The sequence below is a fragment of the Kryptolebias marmoratus genome, linkage group LG2 (genome assembly GCF_001649575.2).
Source record: "Kryptolebias marmoratus isolate JLee-2015 linkage group LG2, ASM164957v2, whole genome shotgun sequence".
Taxonomy (NCBI): domain Eukaryota; kingdom Metazoa; phylum Chordata; class Actinopteri; order Cyprinodontiformes; family Rivulidae; genus Kryptolebias; species Kryptolebias marmoratus.
Genome location: NC_051431.1, coordinates 2,434,183 through 2,453,654, shown reverse-complemented (window position 1 = coordinate 2,453,654; position 19,472 = coordinate 2,434,183). Strand labels below are relative to the sequence as shown.

The 19,472-nt window shown below is 48.3% G+C and overlaps 2 protein-coding genes and 1 long non-coding RNA gene across 4 annotated transcripts in view; 2 read left to right on the top strand and 1 right to left on the bottom strand.

Moving 5' to 3' along the window:
• The first annotated feature begins 59 nt into the window (after positions 1–59).
• zmp:0000000529 (dystrophia myotonica WD repeat-containing protein) lies at positions 60–6,077 on the top strand. 2 transcript variants are annotated; one of them, XR_003038461.2, is made up of 4 exons: positions 60–950; positions 1,872–3,281; positions 4,084–5,966; positions 6,003–6,077. XR_003038461.2 is itself a non-coding variant. In XM_017440688.3 (3 exons), the coding sequence occupies exons 1-3, from the start codon at positions 738–740 to the stop codon at positions 4,129–4,131; spliced, it is 1,671 nt and encodes a 556-aa protein (XP_017296177.1). In that variant the 5' UTR covers positions 60–737; the 3' UTR covers positions 4,132–5,979. The 2 variants fall into 2 exon arrangements, 1 of the variants encoding a protein (XP_017296177.1); XM_017440688.3 differs by lacking the exon at positions 6,003–6,077 and having other exon boundaries at positions 4,084–5,979.
• Positions 6,078–8,722: 2,645 nt separating this feature from the next.
• The window catches only part of hif1al (hypoxia inducible factor 1 subunit alpha, like), a 15,084-nt gene continuing 4,334 nt past the window's right edge, over positions 8,723–19,472 (top strand). The window contains exons 1-13 of the mRNA XM_017440689.3: positions 8,723–8,879; positions 14,502–14,692; positions 15,147–15,295; positions 15,425–15,509; positions 15,779–15,894; positions 17,076–17,257; positions 17,413–17,519; positions 17,918–18,065; positions 18,146–18,372; positions 18,454–18,599; positions 18,674–18,769; positions 18,845–19,002; positions 19,215–19,326. Coding sequence (XP_017296178.1) covers positions 8,845–8,879; positions 14,502–14,692; positions 15,147–15,295; positions 15,425–15,509; positions 15,779–15,894; positions 17,076–17,257; positions 17,413–17,519; positions 17,918–18,065; positions 18,146–18,372; positions 18,454–18,599; positions 18,674–18,769; positions 18,845–19,002; positions 19,215–19,326 — 1,752 coding nt within the window. The 5' untranslated portion in view covers positions 8,723–8,844. The remainder of the gene's footprint in view (positions 8,880–14,501; positions 14,693–15,146; positions 15,296–15,424; positions 15,510–15,778; positions 15,895–17,075; positions 17,258–17,412; positions 17,520–17,917; positions 18,066–18,145; positions 18,373–18,453; positions 18,600–18,673; positions 18,770–18,844; positions 19,003–19,214; positions 19,327–19,472) is intronic.
• The window catches only part of LOC119617960, a 3,244-nt gene continuing 2,242 nt past the window's right edge, over positions 18,471–19,472 (bottom strand). The window contains exon 2 of the long non-coding RNA XR_005234457.1: positions 18,471–19,388. This is a non-coding gene — a long non-coding RNA (uncharacterized LOC119617960). The remainder of the gene's footprint in view (positions 19,389–19,472) is intronic.

Genomic DNA, 19,472 nt, shown 5'->3' with positions numbered 1-19,472 from the left:
GCGTGTCCTGCAGCTGGGTGTCCTGCAGCTGGATGTCCTGCAGCTGGGTGTCCTGCAGCTGGATGTCCTGCAGCTGAGTGTCCTGCAGCTGGGTGTCCTGCAGCTGGGTGTCCTGCAGCTGCGTGTCCTGCAGCTGCGTGTCCTGCAGCTGCGTGTCCTGCAGCTGGATGTCCTGCAGCTGGGTGTCCTGCAGCTGGATGTCCTGCAGCTGGGTGTCCTGCAGCTGCGTGTCCTGCAGCTGCGTGTCCTGCAGCTGGGTGTCCTGCAGCTGGGTGTCCTGCAGCTGCGTGTCCTGCAGCTGCGTGTCCTGCAGCTGGATGTCCTAACGACCCTCCTTCTCTGTGGAGAAGAGGAGTGAATCTGACCCTGAGGACGAGGCAGGAGTTTTTTCTCGTTAATTCAGGGCTTTTAAAGATTTATTCGGACCATTCTGAAACACAAGTTTGAATTTATCCTGGATTTTTGTCTAATACAGGTGAGGCGCCACCAAGGGGGGTCCGAGGGGGCAACGGCCCCCACATTGAACTCATTAGTTCAATGACTGCAAAGCTGACTGATGTCGAGCCGTTTAGGTGTGGCGGCCATCTTGAAATAGGGTCGACTTCTAACTTTAACGTCCTTCCGTCAGATATTTTTCTAACAGACGTTCATAATTGAAATGAAATCTGACTGAGCAGCTCCTAACCCGTCAGTGCAGATAAGAACCGACCCAGCTGGGCTCACGTGACCCGGTTCTGATGGCTCCGTCTCCTCTCCGCCCCCCGCAGGCCGTGGATCTCAGCAAGCCCATAGACAAGAGGATCTATAAGGGAACTCAGCCGACGTGTCACGACTTCAACCAGTACTCCGCCACGGCGGAGAGCGTGGCGCTCATCGTGGGCTTCTCCGCCGGGCAGGTCCAGTACCTCGACCCGATCAAGAAGGAAACCAGTAAGCTCTTCAACGAGGAGGTAGGACGTTTATTTCCTTTACTGGGAGTTGGACCACGACTGCACGCAGATGTTGGGTTTTCTGTCTTTATTTTTGTTTGTTTTTATCTTTTTGTGCTGATTTTAAAACTAATTATGTTAGTTAAAAATATATATAGTATTAAAAGCAACCAGTTATCTACAACCTTAATTCTACAAATGTTGGTTTTGAACTAAGAAACTGGGGAAAATAAGTTAATTTTGAATTTTATGGCAGCAAAACATCTTAAAGTTGTTCCAGAGGCAACAAAAGGCTGTAAAAGTGAGCGGGACGAATGAGAAACATCTGGAGGAGCTTTTAGTAACTAATGAGGTTAATTGTCAGCAGGTCAGTGAGAGGAGTGGAGATAAAAAGAGGATTTAGAGGCTGAATCTAAAGAAGGAAAGATGGGCAGAGGTTCACCAGGCTGAGAGAAACTGTCTGAAAACAGGAATAATTTCATCTCCAGGTCCTAAAATCATCAACAGATCTGAAGAATCTGCAGAAACCTCTGAGGTCAAAGGTCAAGGCTGGTTCTGGTTCTGTTCTGTAAACACAGCTCACCGTGCCGTCCACAGATGCTGCTTAAAGCTCTATCAGGCAAAGAAGAAGCCAGATGTGAACAGATGTGTCTCCTCTGGACCAAAGAGGTCAGTCTGCCTCTCTGATGGTATGGGGGTGCATTAGTCCAGGTTTTAGAACAACAGACAGAATGGGACAACCTCAGGTCCAGATGTTTACAGACTGATGGGAGAAGAAGAGGAGGGAAACATCTGGAACGTCTTTAAAGAGACGAGTTGCTGCCATCAAATTCAAAATAACTCGTTTAGTTTTGTTTTTTAAATAAAGTTTTGTAGTTTAAACGTGATAAATACTCTCGTTGTAACTTCCTGTTCTCCGTCTGCCTCCTTCCTGTTCTCCAGAGGTTGATAGACAAATCCAAGGTGACGTGTCTGAAATGGCTTCCCAAGTCGGAGAACCTGTTCCTGGCCTCCCACGCCAGCGGCCATCTTTACCTCTACAACGTGGACCACCCCTGCGGCACCACGGCGCCGCAGTACTCGCTGCTGCGGCAGGGCGAGGGCTTCGCCGTCTACGCCTGCAAAAGCAAGACGGCTCGCAACCCTATGCTGCGGTGGGCTGTCGGCGAGGGAGGCCTCAACGAGTTCGCCTTCTCCCCGGACGGTGTGCACGTGGCGTGCGTGGGCCAAGATGGCTGCCTGCGCGTCTTTCACTTCGACTCCATGGAGCTGCAGGGCGTGATGAAGAGCTACTTCGGCGGGCTGCTCTGTGTGTCCTGGAGCCCCGATGGGAAATATCTCGCCACGGGCGGCGAGGACGACCTGGTCACCGTCTGGTCGTTTGCCGAAAGCCGCGTGGTGGCGAGGGGTCACGGCCACAAGTCCTGGGTCAACGTGGTGGCGTTCGACCCCTTCACGACCTCCCTGGAAGATGAGGAGCCGATGGAGCTGAGCGGCAGCGAGGAGGACCTCCACCAGGGGGCGCAGAACAACTCCATGCACTTTGGCCGGGTTCGAACGAGCAGCACGCTGTCGCGGCTGTCTCGGCACAGCTCGAAAGGCGGCGGGTCGCCGTCGGTCACGTACCGCTTTGGCTCGGTGGGGCAGGACACCCAGTTCTGCCTGTGGGACCTGACGGATGACGTGCTGTACCCCCGCCTGCCGCTGTCCCGCGCCTTCACCAACACTTTCGGGCCTTCGCTGCCCAGCTCTGGCAGCGGGGGGGTCAACAGCAGCTCGGGCGGGGGGGGGAGCGGCGCGGTCGAGGGACACCACCACCCGCCGAGCGCCAACACCGGCACCTCCAACCCGCCCACGCTCCCCTTACCGCTGCCCCGCTCCCTGTCACGCTCCAACTCGCTGCCCCACCCCGCAGTGGCGAACGCCTCCAAAGGTCAGGGCGCCTCTGAGGGCGGCGGGGGCGGCGGAGGAGGGGGTGGGAGCAGCGGCGGGGCAAACAGCACGCCGTTCAGCATCGGCCGCTTCGCCACGCTGTCCCTCCAGGAGCGCAAGTCGGACAAATCCGGAGGAAGCGGGGGCGTGGAGAAGGAGCACAAGCGCTACCACAGCCTGGGCAACATCAGCAAGAGCAACGACAAGATCAACGTGGCGCCAAGGAGCAACCGGCTGGACGGCGCCAAAGTCCTGGGCACCACGCTGTGTCCGCGGATGCACGAGGTGCCGCTGCTGGAGCCGCTGGTCTGCAAGAAGATCGCCCACGAGAGGCTGACGGTCCTGGTGTTCATGGACGACTGCATCATCACGGCCTGCCAGGAGGGGCTCATCTGCACCTGGGCGCGGCCCGGCAAGGCGGTACGTCTTGACCCGGAAACAGTTCTGGTTCTGGTCCTGGTCCTGGACCTGGTCCTGGTCCTGGTCCTGGTTCTGGTCCTGGTCCTGGTCCTGGTCCTGGTCCTGGACCTAGTCCTGGTTCTGGTCCTGGTCCTGGTCCTGGTTCTGGTCCTGGTTCTGGTTCTGGTCCTGGTTCTGGTCCTGGTTCTGGTTCTGGTCCAGGTCTCTTCCTGTTTAAAGGGAGTCGTTTCTTCCCACTGTCGCCACCTGCTGGTCAGGATGAGCAGCTGAAGCTTGGACATCTTAATGTTTTTAAATGTAAATTATTTGTAAATTAAGTGAAATATTTTAAGAAGGATAAAACGAGCCGAAGGGTTTGATGTATGAAGAGAAGTGTAGCAACAACAATTAAGAAGAAATAAAAACACTTGAGTGTTTTATCCTCTGATTTAATTTAAAAACAATTAGTTTTTAAATTTGTCATAAATCTTTTTACCTGGATTTGATGACGATCCTCCTGCCTTCGTTCACTCTTTATTTTATTTTATTATTCGTCGGATTGATTCAATATTTTATTGTTGTTGTTGAGAAATGAATGTAAGGATTTTTATTTTACCTGTGATGTTTTATTTATTAAATATCTGCTGATTTAACATTTATAACATTTAGTGACGTTTAGGTTTCAGTTTAAATTCCAGATCGTTGTTTCTGAAGGAGGAGTTCACCTCCTCCTCCTCTTCCTCCTCCTCCTCCTCAGCAGGGTCGGGTTTTTGTCCTCGTCCTCCTCTTCGTCTCTAACTGTCCTCTTCTGTCTCTTCTTCAGAACCTGGCGGCGCAGAACGGGAACTCTCCGAGCGGCACGGTGGTATAGCTGCAGGGGAAGCTCCTCCTCCTCCTCGGTTCTTCATCGTCCTCGCTGTTTGACACCACCGCCACCTGTTTCACTGGGGCCTACAGCCAGAGACCGTCCCTGTCCCTGTCCCTGTCCCTGTCCCCCGTCCCCGTCCTGCAGTATTAAACCCTCCAGTCTTTCTTTTCCTCCCGAAGGTGGAAAACTCGTCCTGAGTTTTAAAAACGGGTCAAAGGCTTAAATCCAACCTGATATTAGAGACAAACAACCAACAATCGTTCTTTTTTATATTAAAGAGACGTCAGACGTCCGTGTTAAAGGAGTCAGTATCTTACCTGCAGTCAGACGGATCTGTTTGGAGAAAGAACCATAAAAACTTAATTTAAATCATTTAAAACAGAAGTTTAACTGAAAGCTTAATTAAGTCTTTTTACTAAAGAAAACAGTTTTCTTTGTCTCTGTTTTCTAAACCAAACGGCGTCCATGTTTATCGCCCGCCGCCATGACAGGCGGGCGACGGTGTAATCACCTGTTCGTGTTCGTCTGTCTTTCAGCAAAACATCTTGATGAATTTAAACGAAACTTTCAGAAATGAAATCACTGAATGTACGTCTGCAGCCTGTTAACTTCTGGACTTAAGATGGCCGCCACAGCTAACGCAGCTTAGCAAACGCGGACAGTTTAGCCCGTACTCAGCTAAAATTCGGCGTGGTAGCTCTGAGCGGGTGACATGCATTCCTTCAAGGTTGATCGGTGGAGGTGACTGGATGTTAGCCGTTAGCCGTTAGCTGTTAGCTGCTCACTGCAGGGTTCTCCAGACTGAGGTCGCTCTGACGTCTCTCTGCTGCAGGTAAGATACTGACTGCTCCCAGCTGCTCCACACGACCCCACTTCAGGTGTCCGCTCCTCCTCCGTGTTTTTTCCGTTTCGGGATGATTTTTCCACCTTTCGCCGTCACCCCCACCCGAAGGAACGAACGCCACTAGCCCCGCCCCCCCACCTCGCAGCAGACTCGGCGAACGCCACGGCCATCGTATTTAAGTTATTTATTTTATCACCAGACTGTAGTAATTTATACTGTAAATATGAAATGTTCTATAAGCAGAAGAAGAGGAGGCCTCGGCAGCGGCGGAGCGGGAAGATGAAGAGTATTAATTTATGAAGAAGCTTCTATTGTACATAGCAACAGCAGGTATGAGCCGAATGTCGGCTGTTTTAGGGAACTTGTTTTTCTTCGGTGTGGTAGTTTCTGCAGCTTCGTCCCTGAAAGCAGCCGAGGTTTAACGAGGAGACGGGCGCCATCTTTAACCAACAAACACTCTGACACATTCCGAACCGTGAAGAAACACACGACACACACACGACACACAACCCCCCGTCACGGTGTAGCATCATTTACTGTGTTTTGGATTCTTGTTGCACCTGAATTGCCTCTTGCAGGAATTTGCACATCCAATAAATCCACGGTCCAAGCTGAGCTGCCGCAGTTTCCTTCACTTCGCTCCGTCGGGAACTCGCGTCTCGAAATCTGACGATTGTTTCGAGTTTTCTTACGAAACGAAACGTTTCGATTCTGACATCTCGGCAGAAATCCAAACGACGGAGCATCAGTAATCTTTGTTTTCTGGACTCAAAAAGGAGAATAATTATTCATGATACATCTTAAATGTACAACCAGAGATGTGAAGTTTGTAAAATGCAAATAAAAATTAAATTAAATGATCTGAAAATTTTATAAAACCATTTCTTATTCACCGTGAAACAAAAGGGAAGTTTTAAATCTGACGGCAGCAACTCGTCTCCAGATGTTTCCCTCCTCTTCTTCTCCCATCAGTCCGTAAACATCTGGACCTGAGGTTGTCCCATTCTGTCTGTAAACATCTGGACCTGAGGTTGTCCCATTCTGTCTGTTGTTCTAAAACCTGGACTAATGCACCCCCATACCATCAGAGAGGCAGGCTGACCTCTTTGGTCCAGAGGAGACACATCTGTTCACATCTGGCTTCTTCTTTGCCTGATAGAGCTTTAAGCAGCATCTGTGGACGGCACGGTGAGCTGTGTTTACAGAACAGAACCAGAACCAGCCTTGACCTTTGACCTCAGAGGTTTCTGCAGATTCTTCAGATCTGTTGATGATTTTAGGACCTGGAGATGAAATTATTCCTGTTTTCAGACAGTTTCTCTCAGCCTGGTGAACCTCTGCCCATCTTTCCTTCTTTAGATTCAGCCTCTAAATCCTCTTTTTATCTCCACTCCTCTCACTGACCTGCTGACAATTAACCTCATTAGTTACTAAAAGCTCCTCCAGATGTTTCTCATTCGTCCCGCTCACTTTTACAGCCTTTTGTTGCCTCTGGAACAACTTTGAGATGTTTTGCTGCCATAAAATTCAAGTTTTTAGTTTAAATGTTTGATGTTTACTGTGAATAAAATCTGGGTTTATGAGGTTTTAAAGTCATTTTATTGTTTTTATTTTACTCAACATCCCGACTTCTTCAGACTTCTGAGCCTGAATAAAAAACTAAATCCGTTCCGAACGCTTCTTCACGTCATTAACGGTGATTTCTGTTTCGTCTCTCAGCAGTTTTCCTGTTTTTCTGTAAAACTCCGAGTTTCTGTCGGTGGATCCAGAACAATTAAAGAATCTGTTCTGTCTACGTGGGAGTAAATATTTAATCCGAGAAGCAAATTGATCCGTAAATTATTCCTAGTTCAGACATTTCAGGCCCCTCTGAGTTTGTTTTTTTTTTAGCTGATTTTTGATTTCCTGGCTGGAAGCTGGGAGGTTTTCGTTGTTGTTGTTGTTGTTTCTGTTCTGACAGCTTTCCCAGTCAGAGGTCGTGACCTTTGCTCGTCCTCTCGGAGGAGCTCTGAGGGAAACCGGAGCAAGTTTTTTTTTTTTTTTTAAACGAAGGCGAAAGCTGCTCTCAGAAAAAAACACACAAACTGTTCAGTTTCAGCAGGTTTTCTTTCTTTTTTCACAGATGCATCCTCAGAATAAACTGAAGTATCTCGTCTCCGGCCGTGTGTCCTCTTCCATTTCTTAAAGTTTGAGATTTTAAATCAATCCTCTGAGCTCACAGGGAGGAAACCTTCATTACAGATCCTGCAGCTCGTCGCTCAGGTTTGAATCAGGACTTTTGGTCGAGAAAACTCACTGTGAACAAAATCTGCCAGGAAATGATGGAGGTTAATGGGCTGTTTGGAGGTTTATAGTTTAAACGAGTCACAGAAAGTTGGTTTCCATTTGAGATCTATAACAGTTTTTACAACAATCACAGTTTAAGTTTGAGGAACGTTTCAGCTGTCTGAAACTTTCAGATCCTCGTCCTCCAACAAGTTTGGCTCAAATACAAACTGTACATCAAAATGTTTGTTTCTGTCGCTGCTGTCGGATTTACAGTTTCCTCCTCAAACACAGAGAGCGCTTATTATGTTTTAGCTGAAAGGTTTCTCTTCGAAACAGGAAGTGAAGAGTCGTTTTAACTTGTCTTATTTCCTTTCTGAAACATGTATATTCACACCTGTGACCCTTTAGCCTCTAACGGGTCGGGAACTTTTAAAATCGGACTTCGGACCGTTTGTCTGAAGCTTATTTTTCAGTCTGCCTCTCATCGACCTCAGGGAGCGACAGACACAGGCGTGCGGTTACCACGGTGACCACAAAGAGCCTCTAGCAGCAGCGTTAACATTTCTTTTGGTCTCCTCACACATCATTTTCAGTTTATACATCAAAATGTAATTATTATTTAGCTGAGATTGAAGTTACTTTGGTGTATTTTATGTTTGTAAAAAAAATGGTTCTAATTAATTCAGTTAAATAGTCTTTTAAACTTATCACAAAAATGTATATAAACATAAATATTCTTTCTTTACTGTTAACTGAAGCCTGTTTATTCCTACTATGACCGCAGGATTTAACACCAATTGTCTTTCATACTTTTAATGTCTGCAGAAAGACAAAAACAGGATTTTTATTTAATTTTTTACTTTTCTGTGAACAGATAATGCACGACTTACTGAAAACAGGATGTAGATGAGTAAATAGGGAGGACTAAATATATAAAATAAGATGAAACGTTGATTGTTTTAGATCATCACCGTCAAATTAGCGCAAATATTCAGTTTTTAACACCGTTTCATTCCGTTAAGATGAATTTAAATCCACACAGAGGTCTGTAAACAATAAATAGGTTAAAGAAAGTATTAAATCTTTGTTATTTCACTCTAAAATGTGAAAAAATGACGTTTAACAACAAATCTGGGAGGCTGTCAGATGAAATGGAAGCCTCACTGACCAACCCCCCCACGCGCTGGAGTAAACAGGACGTCAGGGGGCGTGTCCTCAGCAGCGTCCGCTTGTCTGGACCGGAAGCGTCAAGCCCAAAATGGGCAGCGGCACCGGAAGCTGCAAAAATATAAGAACAAAGTATTCTCAAATCAGTCGACCTACTTTCTGGATAACGGCGAAAACGGTTATCACTAATTAAATACGAGCAGCGTAACATATGTAAAAGCAACACATGTGTTATTTTTATTTTTTTACAAGAAATTTATTTTAAAAATTCCGTCCGCGCTCAGACACGACTTTTATCCTGAAAGGGTGCGAGCGGAAGCAGCTAACGGTTGTTAGCTTGACTTGGCTAAGCGGTCCGTATTTACACGGTGTTTCTCTGCGGTCGAATCAAACGGAATTAAAGGGTTCGGATTCGCTCCTTGGCGCTCTGATGCGACATGGAGAAGGAAAACGGGACTGTGGCGGTTAAAAGGTAAGCTTTATTTCACCCAAACGGCTTTTTTTAATTATTTTTTTGCTCGAATTTTCTGTCGCGAGTTCAGCGAAGAAGGAGGAGGAGGAGAGGGGGGAAACAACAACTGCTGCTTTTCACCGTTTCACCCAGATTCTGAAACCCGGGTTTAATGCGTATTTTACACTGCTTATCTTCGCTTTAATTTGCACCTTAAACCCGGGTTTATGCCCCATTTAACCCGGGTTTATGTCCCGTTTATCCCGGGTTTATGCCGTGTGTCTGCGCCTTTTGTTCATCCCCGATGGAGGCTCCTCGGCTCGGATTGAATTCATGTTTTTTTTGTTTTTTTTATTGCATTCAGCTGAGATTTCAGCACAGAGCCTGTTTGTTTATTTCTTGTAAAATGAGGCAGAACCTGGTACCGGGACATAAACATTTAAATACAGCTGTTTCCTTGTTTTTTATCATAAATCTGGACATGAGAGGAGCAGAGGACCTCGGTTCTGTTCGTCATTTGTTCAGTTTTTTAAAAATAAAAAGTGTTTCTGAGCCTCTCCTCCTCCTGCTGGTTAATCCCAGATCAGTGAGTCTGTCCTGGATGGACACTCAGGTGTCTTACTGTCCTCTGTCATCTGACTGTGGACATTTTGTGCTCTGGATCCCCTCCCTGCTGTCAGGTCTCTGGTCCTGGATCAGGTTTTGTCCTCAGATCTGCAGGATTCAGGCTCTTCTCTCAAACAGACTCCTTTTAAAACCATTTAAATACAGAGTCCTTCCCAAAGCTGTAAAAATAAACACAAAAATATGTTAATTAAACTCAAACTGAGTCTTTATTTGGGTCACCAGCTGAGAGGAGCAGCCAGGGGTTATTACAGGTCAGATTTTATTCCTAATAATTTACTTTATTCTGTAATATTTTATTTTGAAGCCTCTAAACTCTGTGATTTCCAGTGAATCAGGTCTTTTTTGTTTCTGCTGAGCTCTTTAAACAACAGAATGGCTCAAACGTGTGTTTCAGTGGTCCTCTGGTCCTCGGCCACGTTTAGCGTAAAACCAGAAAGAAAGAAGGGTCTAATGGTTGTTGAGGCTGTTTGTGTTGACATCATGTTTGCATTCTTCAGCCGATGGTTGGGACCCTAATGAGGGTCATAAAGAATCAAACGGGGGTCGTTAAATAATCTCCAGCATCAGTTAAACATAGTTTAATCGGCTCTGTGTTACAAAGCATGAAAACAGTCATGTTTGTGTTATTATGTCCGTGTTTATTTTTGTTAAATATTTAAACAGCGACAGATGTTTGGGAACCGCTGGATTATAAAATCTTAACTGTTCTGGATTTAATGACATCCAGTGACTCAAACTGTAAATTACATCCAGACTGCAGTGGAGCCCCCCCCAAGAGCCAGTGTTTGGTTTGTCCCTCCCGGGCTTCTGTAGCAACATAATAATCATAATAATAATAATGGAGGAGAAACAGAAAGTTTTTATTTCTTTTGTCATTTTGTTCTGAAGTTAAGCTAGTTCAATGCAGTTAGTGTTATTTGTACAGCACCTTTTCAAAATAAAAGTCATTTTAGTACACTCTAATGAGAAAGTAAACCTTCTCCAGCTGGTTGTCATGCAGATAAATCTGAGTTAGTCTTAAAAACACAACAGACTGAACTCAGTCAGTTCTTCGTTTGTAGTCGTAAATTCCTCAAAGGTTCCCGTTCTTCGTTCAACAACCTTTTCAGGTCGTTACACAATGACTCAAACTCTCAGAGGGCCTCTCATGGTGGGTCGGGTCAGGAGTCTCAGGTCAGGTCCTTCAGGGCGGGTCGCTCGGGTCGAGTCAGACGTCTTGGTTTAGGCCACTCGGGATGAGAGTCTCAGGACGGAGCTCTCGGGTCGGGAGTCTTGGGTCAAATCTCTCCAGTTGGGCCAAATATTAATTTTATATTAAAATATAAATTTTTCACCTGTGGTACCATAAACGGAGCCGATAGAACACATCCCTAGTTTGGATTAAACCCCAGCGAATGCAGCAGGAACCCGTCTGGGTTCCTGATCTGACGGAACCAATAACCCAAGAACCGATCTTAGCTTTTAGCTGCTGTCTTTAGCTTCTGCTCGTTTTAACTTGAAGTTTCAGCTCTCTGGATTATTTTAAATCTGTAGGAAGTGAGAAAACCTGGGAGTGTTTTAATGACACTGATGTCGTGTTTCTGAGAGATGCCCTGAAACCAAAAACCCTCCTCTTCCTCTTCATCCTCCACCTCCTCCTCCTCCTCCGACCCCTGAGGCTGGTCTCCGGTGAGGAATCCGTCCGCGTCACAAAGCTGCTCTTTTAGCCTCAGCTGTTGTTGATTTGTTCGGTGAGTTTGGTGATCTGTAACCGAGCCGTTCACACGCCGAGTTCCTGAAAATCTATGCTCGGTTTTGTTTTTCCTCCGCTGCATGTGTGTGTGTGGGTGGGGTGTGTCCCCACGGCAGCCAGTTTGTGAATAATTAGATGTACTTTCAGCGTTGTGCAACAAGCTGCAGTGTTTGTTTACGCAGCTTTTTTTTGTTCTTTAAACAACGCGGCGCCACTTCCTGTCCTCGGAACACGGAGTTCTGCTGAACTACGTCACTCCGGGTGCCGCCGTCTGAGGAGGAGGTGGAGGCCGACTCGTGTCAGAGCGTCTCTGTAAACAGGGTTTGTTGTGGACCTGAACTCCTCGGTTCTGAGGCGTTTGTTTTCCTCGCAGCTGGAGCGTCGGCGCTCGGCGTGCAGGAAGTCCAGCCTCATCAACAAAAACTACATGAACGACGAGGCATCCCTTACAGGAATGCATATCGCCCGCCGAGTGTTAAACTGAGAGGAATCATGTGATCTGTTGGAGACTACTCCAGTTAGCTGCGGCGGCCATGTTGAGCTGGAGCTGTAGGTGCACATCTAGTTATGACTTCCTGTAGGCTTCATTAAAATCCATCCTATGGTTCCTGAGATATTTTGCTAACAGGCAGGAGTTAAAGCAAAGATCTGTTAGAGCTCAGAGTGTCGAGGGTCAGTCTCAGCTACTACCACACCAGTGTCTGCAGAGTCGGCTGTTGTTGTTGTTGTTGTTGTTTTAAAGCTCTGGCGGCCATATTGATTCGATTGTTTCCTGTAGGCTTCATTAAAATCCATCGTGTGGCTCCTGGGATATTTTGCTAACAGGCGTGGGGTGCAGACCTTGAGTAAAACGCCTCGGGTTCAGGTTCTTCAGGTGAGGAAGAGTTTGTCCAAGAAGTGAAGGTGGTTCTTCGTGGGTCGGTGGCTAAGAGGGTCGTGGGTCCGTGGGTTCGATCCCTTCTCACATGTTGGCTCTTCTGTCCATCAGCAGCCGGAACCTTTGAACCTTCTCTGGACTGTAAGGAGCTCCGGGTGTTTGACCTTTGACCCTTTGTGTTGTTGAAACCTGAAGCAGACGTGTCGGCCATCTTTACTGCTTTTTAAAGAAGGGGCGGGGCTTCAGTGAACGATCAGTGAACGCCATGTGACCCGCGCCCTCTGAGGGGTCACGGTCGGATCTGGACCGGACTGGGTTCAGTTTACAGAGCGGAGGTTCCTCCAGACCTGGGTCACCGATCAGAACCAGAACCATAGGGTCTGGGTTTTACACGAATTGTGACAAAATGATTCATGTGTAGTTTATTTGTCGCCTGGCAACAAGCTGCCGGTTCACCGGGGGAATCTCAAGCTTCACAGTGACACCAAACATTATACGAAGGGATTTCCCAGCAGAGGAAAATGGTCAGTGTGAAGGAAATGAAAAGGATTAGATTATTTCTGCAGACAAACCTGAGAGAAAACTTTGATTTAAAGGAAGATCAGGAAGTTAATCGGTTGTTTTAGTTATCAGATGTCTTTACGGCTCGTTCGGACTAGTTTTTCATCGGGGTCACGTTTCTTTGGACCGAACCGCGTCCGGCTCTCCGTCCAATCAGTAACCCGGCGTGAAATCCTCGGCTCCCCGGGGCAGGTCCTGAGAACCGAGCCAACCCGATTAGGGCCGAGTCGAGGACTCGTGTGGACCTGGTGACCCGTCCGGGTCGTCGGGCCTCACGCCACGACCCCGGACAGGAAGTCGGGTAAAGACAGCAGATTAATGAATAATGAGGCAGGAGCTGTCGAAGTAAAGATCCTCATTTAGTTCATTAATCTTTGTTTCTTGCAGTAACGGACCTAACAGAACCGGCCCGGTTCGGCTCGGGCAGCTCCGTTCTGTTTCCTGCAGATCTCCCCTCCCCCCCTCCGCTGAAGTTCAGCTCGTCTGCAGAGCTCCTCTGTGTTTGGGCCTGAGCTTCGTCAGAGGAGGAGGAGGAGGAAGAAGGGGCCGCCTCCAGGCTGCCTACCATGTCACAAGTTAGAAAGCGTCCTGGTATTTTTCCACTGGCTGAACAAAAGGATGTTTTGGCTCCAGTGCCGGGTGTGAGCGGCAGGTTTTTATCAGTTTCAGCCGATTTCTTCAGAGGATGTCGGCCATGTTTTTATTTACCTGCAGAGAAACTCGTCTGACTGGAGATAATTAAAGAAAATACCCAGAGTTCACGTTGGTGGCGATCTGATCTGAGGCCAGCGTTAGTTAGGAAATATCAAAACATTGTTATACTGATAGCAGGAGAAAAAACAGGCTTTAATTTCTAATTAATGTGTTTTATGCAATAAATTAACCCCGATATCACAAAAGACAAAACATGGTGTTTTTGTCTGTTTGTTAGCAAAATATCTGCAGAGCCTGCAGACGGGTTCTAATGAGACTCAGGGTTCTGCGTCAGCGGTCTCTCAGAGTCTGCCGGCGGGATTATCTGCGTCCTGAAATGACTCGGCCCGTTGTTGCCTCGCATCGGGTCCTTTGTGGCGTTCTGCCGACTCTCCGTGAAGTTATTTTGATCCTGGTGTTCTCCGTGTTCTCCTTGTTTTCTGATCGAAGCTGCTTCCTGTTTCTGATCTGGAACCGGTCCCCGAGCATCATCTGGGTCTGAAGGAACCAGGAAGACGGAGGATCTGGAAGTTTTCCAGCTGCTGAAATAAAAAACAAATCAAAAACATTCTGTTCTCTGCAGTTCGGGACATTTTGTTTCACTTCTGGTTTTGGCCTCGGCTCTCTGCAGAAATAAGGAGGTGTTTACAGAACCCGGCTCAGAACATCGGGTCCGTTTGGAAAAACATCAACAGAGTTTTCTGCACAGACCCAAAAGGTGTCAGTGAGGGTCTAAATGTAAACACTGAGAGGAAAACTGTGCTGCTTTGGATGAATTTGTTGGGATTGAGGAAAAAAGGTTGAACTTGGTTCATCTTTAGAACCGCAGCGGCTCGTCAGAACGCTAAGAGCTGAACTCTGCTGAAGGTAAAACGAGCCAAACGGCGACTAAAAGAAGCAGAAGAAGAGAGAAAGAAATCAGCTCCAGCTGTTTGTGTGAGGAGTTCAGTTTTACATGAAGAACACGAGCTGCAGGTGTAGTTTACTGACGGAGACTAAAACAGCCGAAGGTGTTTTTGTTCTTTCTCTGCAGCTGAATTATGATTCAGATGTTTTGGTTCTGAGCTCGCTGCTCGTGTGTCACCACATTCCTTCACACGGCTCCTCCTGCCTCTGATTCACCTGTCTGTCTCTCCTCCTCCTCCTCCTGCAGGAGCAGCTCGGAGCAGAGGAAGCTCCGCTCTCGTGACGCGGCCCGATGTCGGCGCAGTCAGGAAACGGAGGTGTTCTACGAGCTCGCCCGCACGCTGCCGCTGCCGCGCAAAGTCTGCACCCACCTGGACAAAGCCGGCATCATGAGGGTGACGCTCAGCTTCCTGCGGCTGCAGCAGCTCCTGCAGCCCGGTAAGCAGGCCCGCCGTGACATCACTTCCTGTTCGCTCGGCCGTAGCTCTTCTTCCAATGTTCAGAACCTTCAGCTGTAGCTGCCTGCTTCCAATCTGACCTCCAGACTCGGAGCGTCCCCGTCGGACCGGCCCGGAACGCCTTCAGCCTTTAAACTCCACCTGCGTCCCGTTTCCATGGAAGCTAAAAACGTTCAGTTTCTCTGGTTTCCTTCCTGGTGTTTCACTCCCTGCGATAAAATTAACTCTTCTGTTATTAAAAATTTAAATTTATTCATGATTTACTGCGGCGAGGACAAACGGCGCCGCGTAGCTCTGCTGTCGGACTTAACGAGGCAAATATTATATTAGGAAAAATAAAAATCACCACCCATCCCTAAATTAAGATTAACAAAATCAGTTTTGTGTCAAACCATCATTTAGTTTTAATGGTTCTGGTTCTTTTTATCCAACAGAAGGAGACGAGAAGGACGAGGAGACGGACGAAGACCCAATGGACGCCTTCTACCCCGAGGCGCTGGCTGGTTTCATCGTGGTGCTGACTGAGGAGGGAGACATGATCTTCCTGACAGAAAACGTCAACAAACACATCGGCATCACTCAGGTACCGTGTCTCGTCTCTGAACCTCGAGCTGCGAGCAGAATCACCTCCACGTTTGTTTTTAGCTGTTTGAACCAAGATGGCAGCCGTGATTACGATCGACTCGGTGAATGATGTGTTTGTTGTCCACAGCTGGACCTGCTGGGTCAGAGCGTTTACGACTTCGTTCATCCCTGTGATCAGGAGGAGCTCCGAGATCTGCTGAACCCACGTCCAGGTGAGGCTCGCCGTCATGACCTTTCACCTCCCGCCTGCTGCTGAGGAAGAGGGCGACAGTTGTCTGTTTTCTGTCTGTCAGCAAAATATTTGACAAATTTCAACGAATGTGGCAGAAAGCAATCATTGGGTGAACATGTACAACTGATTCAGCCGACTCAGTTTTACAGATGATGAGCTAAACTTTAGCAGATTTTCACAGGTTGAATAAAAGCTCTTAGATGTCAGATTAAAACTGGTTTAATAATAATTTCGTCCCGTCGTTTTCAGGTCTGAGTAAGACGCTTCAGTCCAAACAGCCGAGCGAGAGGAACTTCTTCCTGCGCATGAAGAGCACGCTGACCAGCAGGGGGCGCACCGTCAACATCAAGTCTGCTACCTGGAAGGTGAACTTTCACCCACGAGCTTATCTGAGAGCTGCCGGTATGTGTGTGTGTGTGTGTGTGTGTGTGTGTCGTCCCTGCTGTCAGCTTCACTCCTCACCTCAAACAGATCTTTGAAGGCCACAGTCCAGCTGGCTCTGTGTGAAAGTAAACACACTCTTCAAAAATAGACACACACACGTTTATATATATGTGTGTGTGTGTGTGTGTGTGTGTGTGACTGAAGTTCAGTGTGAAAGTGATCTGAGTCGGTAAGTCTATCTCTGGACAGCAGCCAGGTCTGTTATGTCAACAATTCACTCTCACACACACACACATCGTCTCACACACACTCGGTCCCGCTCTGCAGAGCTGCAGATCTGTGTCCATTCAAGGACTCGTCTATTTTCTTCCCTCGCTGAAACGCCTGCAGGGATTGGATTTCGTCCAGCCTCGGAGCCCCGGAGCTGGAGGCCCTCATCCGCGGTGCTTAATCAGTCTGAGCGGTCACACTGAAGTAGGGGTGCGTGAATCAGTCTAAATATTCATATTATTGATACCAACGTGGTGCAGTTTAGCACTCAGAGCTCCGCACGGCTTCAGATGTAAAACAGAAGTCCGGTCTCCTTTAACGGTTTAGGTTCGCCGTGTCCTGGGTGACCAGCAGGTGACCCTGGCGTTGGCGTCGGATCAGCTCGAAGCTGCGAGATCGAAGGTTACTTAGCGTGACGTCACGTCTTCTTCTGCTCATTCAGTCGCATTAAATTATAAAGTGATCAAAAAAATCTGATCTGAGCACTAAAACCTGCAGCCTAAAGTTCCAGAAATACATTGAAATCTCGTTTCACTGACGTACATCTGTAGGTGATTCAAGATGGCCGCCACAGCCAATCGGCCTTTGAAAACACAGATCATGAGCTAAAATTTGGGTTGGTAGTAGCAGAGAGTCGTCACCAACACATTCTCTGACAGTTTAATTTAAAGTTTATTTTGCTCAATTTCAATAAAGCAAAAAAAAAATAAGCAGTGAATCAACCAATCAGAGCAGACGGGACCTTTCAGGAGGGCGGAGCCTAAAAAGAGATTTAATTTGAAGATTTAATTTGAAGATTTAGTTTTCTGACGGATGAACGGAGCTTTTCTTCTTGGTTGGAAGTTTAAGCATTAGGAGAACTCACCTTCCTCCTCTCCTCCTCCTCCTCCAGGTGCTCCACTGCACAGGCCACATCCGTCCTTTCGGCGGCTCGGCGGCGCCCCCTGCTGCTCGTGTGATGACACTGCTGTGCGAGCCCATCCCTCACCCGTCCAGCGTGGAGTTCCCTCTGGACACGTGCACGTTCCTGACGCGCCACAGCATGGACCTGCGCTTCACGCACTGCGAGGGGAGGTGAGGGACTCGAACCTGCGGCTCAGCGTTTTTAGTGTTAAATGTGTCGACATTAAATCTGCGAGCACGGAGACGAGACAAACATCCAGGAGCTGCTGCCAGGTCTGAAAATTACCTGCAAGCCGTCAGTTTATTTCTCCTCCGTCCGTTTCCAGGGTTACGGAGCTGGTCGGATACAAACCCGACGATCTGATTGGACGCTCAGCCTACGAGTTTCACCACGCTCTGGACTCGGAGCGCATCAAGAGGAGCCTGCAGACGTGTGAGTCTAACGTTTGTCCCTCAGCAGTCGGATGTTTTAGGAGAATAAAAGTCTTTTTTAAAAAAAAAACAAGATTTAAACTCGACTCCAATGACCTTTGACCTCCAAACACTTTCTACTCGTTTTCTCCGTCGGTTGTAAAGATTTGAGGCTGATATCTGATTTTATTTGAATCTTGAAAAACAGATCAGTTCTTTAAAGAGCTCGTCTTTAAACACAAACAAAGTGAGAACCGACCTCCCCGGTTCTGGTTCTGGTTCTCCTTATTGGCTCCAGGTTGTTTTAGAAAACCTGAACAAATCTGAAACTCTGCAGCTTTTATTAAACCAGAAAATCCTGTTTTTAAGGCAGCCTTTCAGGATTTATTCAAAGTTAAAACTTGTTGTCCTTCCCGGCAGTGCTCTCCAAGGGTCAGGTGAACACCAGCCACTATCGCTTCCTGGCGAACAGCGGCGGCTACGTTTGGGCGGAGACTCAGGCGACGGTCCTGTACAACAGCAAGACGTCGCAGCCGGAAGCCGTCGTCTGCCTCAACTTCATCCTCAGGTGCTTTAAGGCTCAGCAGCAGCCGTGTTGGTGCTTTTAGAGGTCGGCGGACTGAGAGCTGTCTGTTTGTCGCTTCGCAGCTCCGTGGAGCAGCCCGACGTGATCTTCTCCAGCGAGCAGACCCGCTGCAGCTGCCCGGCGAAGACCGAGCTGCTGGCGCCGGAGGACAGCGGGATTTCTGCCTGCGAGTCTGACGGGGATCCTGAAGACTCCGAGAAGTTCCTCTTCCTCAAACCGAAGAAGAGCCCAGAGGAGCTTCTCCAGCTGGCTCCTGAAGCCGGAGACGCCGCGGCGCCGCCGGCAGCCGGTGAGGAAGACTTGGCGCTCGTGGCCGCTGGACACGAAATACTCTGCAGTCATTAAACTCTGCTCCTTCTGTGTCCATCAGGTCCAGTTGAGCTGTCCTTTGTCAGTCCTCCCAGCCCCTCCTTGGTGCCGGAGGACCCTAAAGATCTGTGCACCCCACAGCTGAGGAAGCTCCTGTCGCCCATCTTCGACTCCGTTAGCCCCGCCTCCTCGCCGTCGCCAGCTCGGGTAAATAAACCCTGAAACGCCTTCCTGCAGCCGGAAAGGGTTCGGCTCTAACGTAGCTCCTTGTTTCGCTTCAGAGCCCCTGTAAAGAGGAGGTGATGGACACCAGCGAGGTGGAGAAGTTCTTCACTTTCTGTCCAGAAGAAGCGAAGAAGAAAACCGAACCGCTGCAGGTAGGAAGCAGAAGCTCCGCCTTTAAAACGTCAGATTTGAGTGGAAAACATCTTGTCTGTAATGTGTCGGCTCAGGACATGGAGGAGATGGATCTGGAGATGCTGGCGCCTTACATCCCCATGGACGACGACTTCCAGCTGACCTTCCTGAGCGCGCTGCCCGAGGACGCCGACAAACCGCCGGCCTTCTCCTTCAAAGGCTCTGATGGGATTCCCGCGGCGAGCAGGAAGCGGTGAGTCAGAGTAAAACTTTCAATCCAAACCAGCTTTAATCATTTCTGCTGTGACCTGCAGGGGGCGCCGTTCTCCATCTTTAAATCGTCCGTCAGGCTGAAAACAAGTCAAACAAAAACAGATTTTAGGCCATAAACTCGTTAAAACTCGTGGTTTTTATTTACCTTCACCTCCATCGGTCCCAGTAACGGTCGTCGTGTTTCTCCTTCAGGACTCGTGACTCGGAGGAGGACATGTTGCCTCTGCTGACGGTTCAGGACAAGAGACAGAAACCAGGTCCTTCGTCGATGGAGGAGGAGCTCCTCCTGAGCCACGGGCTGCTGGTGAGGCTGCAGAACTGACGGAAAGACTCGCACCGAGTCTCCTCCTGTCTGACCCGTCTGACCTGTCCCCTGTCTGACCTGTCTCCTGTCTGACCCGTCTCCTGTCTGACCCGTCTCCTGTCTGACCCGTCTCCTGTCTGACCCGC

Excerpts from the sequence above, each read along its gene's own strand:
- zmp:0000000529 (XM_017440688.3), top strand. The coding sequence starts at position 738 with ATGGCTCCGTCTCCTCTCCGCCCCCCGCAGGCCGTGGATCTCAGCAAG. Across the intron at positions 951-1,871 it reads GTAAGCTCTTCAACGAGGAG|AGGTTGATAGACAAATCCAA; the intron begins GTAGGACGTTTA and ends CCTGTTCTCCAG. Across the intron at positions 3,282-4,083 it reads GGGCGCGGCCCGGCAAGGCG|AACCTGGCGGCGCAGAACGG; the intron begins GTACGTCTTGAC and ends TCTCTTCTTCAG.